Consider the following 8,149-nt stretch of genomic DNA (forward strand, 5'->3'; position numbering starts at 1 on the left):
ATGCCTCAGGAGGGAAGGACGCCGCATAAGCAACACTCTCTTTTCACCCCGCATATGGCGGCAATGAGGGCAGGAAACCCGAAGTTTTAGTGGTTGTCAGGCCTGCGTTGTCCCCGTTGGGAGCTGCGTGCGCTGTGTGTCCTTCCGCCTGGGGATAACGTGGAGCGGGCACGTGCACTCTTCTGTGTTATGAGAACACGTGCATGTGGATGCCAGTTGTCCAGGTTATCATTTGAAAACTTAATGGAAGGATTCCAAATGTCAATAAAGTCATCTACGGCTCTTGTGCTGCTCAATGCTTGTAGTCGCTTGTCAATTTTTATCAGTAAGGCAATTGTCCATACAGTTGTTTCCAGCGAAAAACATGTAAATTTTCCATTCTCTTCCAATTCTGTGTCACCGATAGGCGTGTTGCCACAATAAGTGATCAGTTATCTGTAGTAAAGGTTAAGCTGTTTTCCCCTGAAAGTGGTTAACAGTCCTAAACTTGGTGTGCACTGTACTTCTCCTGTGGTGTGTCTTATTTATATGAACACCTTTTGCCAAAAAGGCTGTACGTATTCTCTTGTCCACCCCATGTGGAAAATTGTACCAATTGTATTACAACCTTGCCAATCCCAAGGTGAGATTGATTTATTAATACAGGTGCATTTCAGTGGGGTCAGATGCCATATATGTAATAGCTTAAATGTATTCTCTCATATATGAGTTGAGAGTGATTCACCTTTTTTTTTCTTTTTTGCCTGCAGGTTATTCCAATCCATCTTTTCAATTTCAATGCCTAAATCAGATTCCCACAACTGTTTTACAGGATCATATTGCCCAATGTTAATTTGTTGAGTATTTTGTAGGGTATAGATAAAAAAGGTTTGTTTTATTGGGTTGAGAATTAATTTTCAAATGGTGTCAAGTATCTGGTGGCATATGTTGAGAGGTTAAGTCTGACCATTGTATTCTATACCCTTTATTTTGTGGCTACTTGGAGTAGTTTTTGTTAACTGTATACCCTGAGCAGGGAGCAATTTCACATGGCAACCTGTTGTTCTTTCTGCTGTCTGCACCTGACCCACCCACTGAAAGTCTCATTCCTCCTCCTCTCTTGCTTCTTTCCCACATTGGCAGAAAGCTGAGGAATACGGCTACGGGCAGTCTCTGATGGAGCGGCTGTGCAGACAGCTGGATGCGCAGCTCCAGAATAAAGTCATTGACAGGGTTCCAGTCCTGCGCTTGACCACTCAGTACAGGATGCACCCTGAGATCTGCCTCTTCCCTTCTAACTACGCCTACAACCGTGCCTTGAAAACTGACATGTGCGTAGTCATCTTTTTGTTATTGATTATCTCACCTCAAGTCAACAGACATTGAAGGAGAAGAAGTAGACGAATGAATGTGGATGAATGAACCTGAATGTGGACAAAGGTTCTACTTTATCCTCGATTTTTCAGAACCCCCAAGTCCAGTGGTGGGTCGGCTATGCTCTCCAGATGTTGCTGGAGTCCAGCAGCCCCAGCCAGGAGGTCCAGTGGTCAGGGATGGGGGGACTTGTAGTCTGGCAACACCTGGACATCATATAAGGTGTGTGTGTGTGTGTGTGTGTGTGTGTGTGTTAGAAAGAGAGAGACAGAGAGAGAGAAAGAATGCACTTGCTCAGGCACTACAGGTGAGTACTCAAGTGAATGAGAATTCTGCACATGATCATAGTCTCCTTCTGATAACCTGATTTGATACTTAAAAACAAACAAAAAAACCCTTCCTTTCTAACCATTTCTGAAATGTTACTGTTGAATTATGTGCTCTTTGATACTTGACTGGATTTGTATAGTGGCAAGTAGCTATATTTATGCCAAGCTGCTGCTGCTGAGCTCCTTTTTTTTAATAGTGAAATTCTTGGATCAGAGCTGGGAAACCTGCTGTGTCCCTCTCGATGCTGCTGGACTCCCAACAGCCCCAGTCAGGATGACCTATTGGGGGTGGGGGATACTGTCCAGCACCACCTGGAGGGCCAGGGTTTCCCCATCCCTGTGGTGTACAAAAGTGCAGTAGTCTGTCCATAATCTCCCTGCTGGATGAAGCCAAGGGTCCAGTTTATTTATTCATTGTGTTTATATCCCACCTTTTCCTCCGAGGAGCTTAAGGTGCCGTACATGGTTGTCCCTCTCCTCATTTAATTCCCACAACTGCCCTGTGAGGTAGGCTGGGCTGAGAGGCAGTGACTGGCCCACGGCCACCCACTTTCATGGCTGAGCAGGGATTTGAAGCCTGGTCTCCCAGCTCCTAGTCCAACACTCCAGCCACTACACCTCACTGCCTCCAGATGCTTCTAGGAAACCCACAAGCTGGGCACCTTGTCTTCAGAGGTGGACTGCCTCTGCATGTGGAGATTGCGCACTCCTTGCAGCCGCAGACAAGCCTCTCCTCCACTCACCATCTCCCCTGCTCTCTGGAACACCTGACCAGTGACCTTCACTCCTTCATCTCTACCACCCTCAGTGGCCAGAAGGCCTCCTGTTCCTTTGAACAACTCCCCTGATACTTCCTTGCTGACCCTTTGTGTCTGGAACTCCCTCTCCAAGAACACTTGCAGTGCGCCATAACCCTTCCTATCTTCCTTCAAAAGTGATGTTGCTGGTGAGGCCTTCCCTGCTGCTGAAGAACACTTGGGCAGCCATCCCTTGCTGGACTTGCCTGCACTTATTTCATAAAATAAAAACTTCCCTCCCTGTTTCCCTGTTGTTAAAATGTACATTGTAGGCTCCCTGGGGCAGGGATCTCTCTACTTAGATGATAGTAAAGCTAGGGCTGCCATACGTCTGGATTTTACCAGACGTTACCAGGATTTCAAAGATGGAATTGACATCTGGGGGGATTTCTGGAAGGTGGCCTTTTGTCCTGGATCTTTTTGAAATACAGCAACCCTAGAAAGTGTATGTAAACAAAAATATTTTCCCCTCCCTGCAGCAGCTGTGTGTGGAATATAGGATATGTTCTCATTTTAGTAGTGGAACAAGCGATGTGCCGCAGCCCATTCAGTGACTCTGGTAATCTTCCCTCCTCCCCTCCCTCTTTTTCCACACACACAGACAATAAGTGCAGAGTTTTCTTCTAATGTCATAAGAGTGTGGCTTGTTTCCTTCTTCGTTTCACCTCTGCTTTTGGGAGGCAGTACTAGTAAAAAGAAATGTGTTGAATGGCTCTGTACATTCCTTCCTTTTTCAGCGTTGCAGAAGTCGACACTGTGGATGGGTTCCAGGGCCGTGAGAAGGACTGCATCATTGTCAGCTGTGTCAGAGCGCAAAGCACGCAAGGGTCAATAGGGTAAGGCTTTCCTGTTGTTTTGTGATGTGTCAACTGGGGTGCCTCTGCTGGCAATTCTAGGGCTCGGGTGCAATCCTTGGGGTGGTCAAGTGTGTGGGCCAATGTCCACAAGTCACAGTTGTCTGTTAGAGCCCCTGTTGGTCTCTGGCCGCATTCTTGCAGCCACCTGCGATGCCCATAAGGGAATTCAGGAGAGGAGAGGTTTGTGGTCCCACAATATTCTTTACGGGGGGTGAGGGCAGGCCTAGGCCATGTGAGCTTCGTCAATGCAGCTCTCTTACTGCAATGAGCTTCCCATTCCTGATGCTGGCAAAATGGCTTCTCTGAGGGAGCTTCCGCTGTGTCTCATTGGGGGAGAGGAGAAATGGAGCCCCAAACCCCTGTCCTCCCTGGCAGGCAAGGGGTTTGGTGCTCTCAGATGTGACCGCGCAGAATTGTTGGCCCCACGGAGGGCTGATGGGGTGAAATCAGGCAAACAGAGCTGCACTTCTTTTGGTATTCCTTTACAGATTTGGGTTTTTCCTGTTTTTTTGAGAAGGAGAAAAAGGTCACAGCTGCCCTAATTGTGCCTTTCTGTTTTGCAAGTCACCTTTGGAATGAATGAAATATTCAGGCACAGTTTTGAAATATTAACGAGAGAGTTTTCACATGAATCACAACAAATAATATTAATCCGCCAATGGTTTGTGCTGCAGGGATGTGTGTGTGTGGCTAAGGTCTAAAGCTGGTTCCCACCACCAGCCCACTTCCTTTCCACCTGGGGGGTGGAAGGGCACTCTGTGCTTGGAAGCCACATGGTGGGGGGGGTGTAGCTGAAATTGCAAAAGCAGATCATGGACTGACTTCTAAGATTTATGCCCCGAGCTTCTCACTTTGCTCTCAAATGATGTCCAATAAAGGAGGAACCCAAGGAACAATTGAATTAAATGATAATTAAAGCTTTTGATAAACAACCATTTTGAGTATTTTAAATTATAATCTTAAAAGGTATTTCATAAAGAACCTATGGGGGAGAGAAGCTAAAATATTGCAAAGCAAGGGAAAAAACCATGTATAAATGAGTATCACTAATAAATATTCACCACTAACGAAATTGATCAAAATCAGGGCCTCCAATAAAAAATGTACAGCAGAAACCTGGCAGCAGGGGGTTGTCTCTACTCAGAGGAGGCCCACTGAAATTACACATAGACATGGAAACCTTGGTAGGAATGCCTGCAACCTTTTAGTAGTGCACTTACAAATGCATTTCTAATGCCCTTGAAACTTCAACTGGGATTTAGTGAACCCCACTGTGGTCAGCTAGGAGGACGGGGGGGGGCACTGCCCATCGTGAGCCAGCTTCACCTCTGGCTTGTTTTGCCCTCTCCAGGTTCCTGAAGAGTCTGCAGCGTCTGAATGTCACCCTCACCCGAGCCAAGTACAGCCTCTTCATCCTGGGACACCTGAAGACGCTCATGGTACGTGGAAGAAGGCGCAAAGTCTCTCTCTGGAGGGCCAGTGGTGGTGCCCTGGCAGTGTGTGGGGCTTGGCCCAAGGGGCCCTGGGTTTAGACACCCCCCCAACTCTCCCATCTCCTCCCAAAGCCATAAATCAAGCCTACTTCATAGGGTTGTTTGGAGGAGCAGGGTGCCAACAGGCCCAGTACGCTGTGTCTATAGGTGGTGCCCTCCGCCTGCCCTTGAAAAGGGGGCACAGATTTGCTGCTCTGGCTGTGGCAGGTGAGAATTGCAGTTCAAAACTTCGGGAGGGATCCAGGCTGGCCAGAGGTGTTGTAGACAATTCAATCTTTTGAATCTGCGGGGTTGGGGAAAATGTTGGGCCACATTTATTCATTCCTTTATTGAATTTAGGTCCAGCCCCCAAGAGCCCAGGGCGGTAAACATATCAGACACAAAACAATGGTTTAAAGAGCCTTCTAAGAAGAGCTACAGCTCTAAACCTCTTTGGAAAAGGCATTCTCTCATCCCGTGTCCAGTGTCCTTCAGCCACCAAAGGCACCTGTGTAAACAAACAGGTTTTCAAACTCCTCCTGAAAGGCAACAATGAGGGAGACAGGCGCAGCTCCCCAGGGAAGGGGCCACCACAAAGAGGGAGCTACCACTGAGAAGGCCCTGTTGGGGGGGCGGTCAGTGCCATCTCAATTTTGCCCCTGCTTCTGGGCTCCCAGAGGAACCTGAAACTCGGGTTTCATAGATGGTAAAACTCCCATATGTTACTTTAGCTCTTTCACCAGTTGATCTTAGACTGGCAGTATGGTATTCCAGAGCTAAGGAAGCTGTGGGCTGCTGGACTACAACTCCCATCACTCCTGACCATTGAACACTGTGGTTTTTCATGCAAGGCCAAGCATGGCATTTCTGGGAGGTGTTTGTGAGATGCTCTAAGGGCCGGGGATCCTGCAGCAGATGTGCGATGCCCAGCAGCCCCACCGGCCTGGCCAATGATGAGGGGTGGTGAGAGATGGACTTCAGCAACTTCTGGGGGCCACAAAAGTTCCCCACTCCTTCCTCTGTGCTAGAATGCCAGCTGTGTGCAGGGGAGCGTTGGTTCCAAGCAAAGAAAGGGATGCCGTCCTCTGCCATGCTGGTTGCCTCTGTCCCATCAGACTCCTGTCCTGCCAGTTTTCTCCCAGGGAGGCGCCCAGTCGGGGGATAAAGCAGCTGGCATGGGGGACTCCCCTCTTTCCATCCTGGCGCTTTCCTGCATGAGGTCACAGTTACTCCCATATGGGCACAAAGTCTTCATATGGTCCTTTTCCCTAGCCTTGTACCATAATGACTTTGCCACTAGAGGGCCTCCAGTCCAGGTTTGTCCATTGGAAGGCCTGGCATTGATGGTTTGCTCCTGTAAAGTTCAGAGTTGTGAACGGATTCCTGTTAAACACTCGTTTCCCTGCTGCTGCTGCTGCTGCTGCTTGTTTTGTAACTGCAGTGAGGAGGGAAGGATCCTTATAGCCCTAGTAGGGGCATATTGGAGGGATCCTCTGTTGTGTGTACACAAACCACTGTTTACCAGTGGGTGCGATCTAGAGGAAGTTTGACCTCATTTCTCCTGACACCCATTATTAGTAGTCTCTAGTGTTTTAGATTAGGGATGCGGGTGGCGCTGTGGGTTAAACCACAGAGCCTAGGACTTGCTGATCAGAAGGTTGGCGGTTCATATCCCCGCAACCGGGTGAGCTCGCGTTGCTCTGTCCCAGCTCCTGCTAACCTAGCAATTCGAAAGCATGTCCAAGTGCAAGCAGATAAATAGGTACCACTCTGGCGGGAAGGTAAACAGCGTTTCCGTGCGCTGCTCTGGTTCGCCAGAAGCGGCTTAGTCATGCTGGCCACATGACCCAGAAGCTGTACACCAGCTCCCTCGGCCAATAAAGTGAGATGAGCGCCGCAACCCCAGAGTCAGTCATGACTGGACCTAATGGTCAGGGGTCCCTTTACCTTTACCTTTAGTGTTTTAGATTAATTCAGCCAGCCTTAGAGGAAGGGTGAAGAACACTTTTCAGGCTAAGGCCCCCATTTCCCCCAGCTGAAAGCTGTTTGAGACGTGCACTCCCAAAGCAAGGGAAGCCCAAGACCCACTCAGTCAGACTTCTGCTTTCCTGCAGCGCAGCAGAGAATAAATAAATTGCCACCAACCCTTGCTAGTCTCCTGTCCTAATAATTCATTGGTTGTTGTTGTTATTGTTTAATCCCTTTGTAGTAAAATTAAAATTGGAATGCATTGATTCAGGGTGCTCAGAAAAGAGGTTCTTTTATCAAGACCTCAAATGCCATGTCAACAGTATTCCTTGCTTTGCATGTAGTGCTAAGAAGATCCTGAAGTCTCTGCCAGTACAGCAGAGACTGGAGAAAGCCATGTGAGGACCGGTGAGTGTGGAGGCTGAGTCACATGAAGCTCCTGGGCAACATTCTCTCAAGTGATGGAGGACAACACAGTAATAAAAGCGCGGTAACAATTTTTTTGGGGGGGGGAATAGAACCCCCAAGCCACGAAATAAACGTTGTTTTCACAGTATGTTTTCCTCTTTCTGAATGTTTTTCTTATAACAGTGTGTTTGCTGGCAGGGTGGTGTTGAGCTCTTAGGTGATTCTTAATAGACAGCAGTTTGCTTCAGCAGCTGTTTCCCTCATACACTCTTGTGTCCACCTTGTGTAGCAGCCTCTGTGGCCTTATGGCTGATGGATGTGCCGTCACTGGCTCCTGCACAGCATTCTTGCATTTGAGGCCACTTCCAAGTAATCTCGCCCCTTTCCTCTTTAACAATGCACGCAATTCAGAGTGGGCTCTCAATCCTGGGCTGAGATTTTTATTCATCTGTAGGGTAGTTGAATATGATTTAAATTCCATTTAAATTCCACCAGCCAATACTTTTAAAAGGGCTGGACGATTTAGAGCTACAGTTCTTGAAATTTGCTCGCAGACCATAATCTTGATTATTTATTTTTAAAGGGTCCTCATTTTTTCCTTTGCCTGTGCACTTTGAGTTTCTCTCAACTTTCCACCATCTCATTAAAATGTATTTTGGTCCAAGGTAAGCTGCCTATACTTTATTTACATATATATGTAGATATGCCCGGTTTCTCTTAGCTCTGAATACTCAATTCTTAACTTGCAGCTAAATATGGGGACTGATTCTATTGAAGAAGATCATCTGGTTGTATCCATGTAAGTTATACTTGAGTAAACCTATTGAAAATAATGGATCTAATAATGGTCATTGTTTTCAATGGGTCTACTCTGAGTAGGGCTAGGATTGGAGACATCTCATTATGTCTGTGATGTGGTGAAGGCTCCTGTGGTATTTTGATCTGTGATGACCTATTCACACACA

General features: G+C 47.4%; 1 protein-coding gene across 5 annotated transcripts; it reads left to right on the forward strand.

Moving 5' to 3' along the window:
• The first annotated feature begins 108 nt into the window (after positions 1-108).
• Positions 109-7,332, forward strand: LOC310754739 (putative helicase senataxin). Of its 5 annotated transcripts, none has more exons than XM_083596900.1 (4): positions 109-325; positions 1,123-1,310; positions 4,688-4,775; positions 7,121-7,332. In XM_083596900.1, exons 1-4 carry the CDS (start codon positions 296-298, stop codon positions 7,124-7,126), a joined length of 312 nt encoding a protein of 103 aa, XP_083453026.1. In that variant the 5' UTR covers positions 109-295; the 3' UTR covers positions 7,127-7,332. The 5 variants fall into 5 exon arrangements, 4 of the variants coding, with proteins under 4 accessions (XP_083453026.1, XP_083453027.1, XP_083453029.1 ...); XM_083596901.1 differs by having other exon boundaries at positions 110-224; XM_083596903.1 differs by having other exon boundaries at positions 111-622.
• The last annotated feature ends 817 nt before the right edge of the window (positions 7,333-8,149 follow it).

Source organism: Podarcis filfolensis, assembly GCF_964270895.1.
Source record: "Podarcis filfolensis genome assembly, chromosome: Z".
NCBI lineage: Eukaryota > Metazoa > Chordata > Lepidosauria > Squamata > Lacertidae > Podarcis > Podarcis filfolensis.

Bases quoted from the DNA above. Each gene is read 5' to 3' on its own strand.
- LOC310754739 (XM_083596900.1), top strand. From the start codon at position 296: ATGCTTGTAGTCGCTTGTCAATTTTTATCA. The intron at 326-1,122 runs GTAAGGCAATTG...CCACATTGGCAG, and splicing joins TCGCTTGTCAATTTTTATCA to AAAGCTGAGGAATACGGCTA. The intron at 1,311-4,687 runs GTGCGTAGTCAT...TGCCCTCTCCAG, and splicing joins CGTGCCTTGAAAACTGACAT to GTTCCTGAAGAGTCTGCAGC.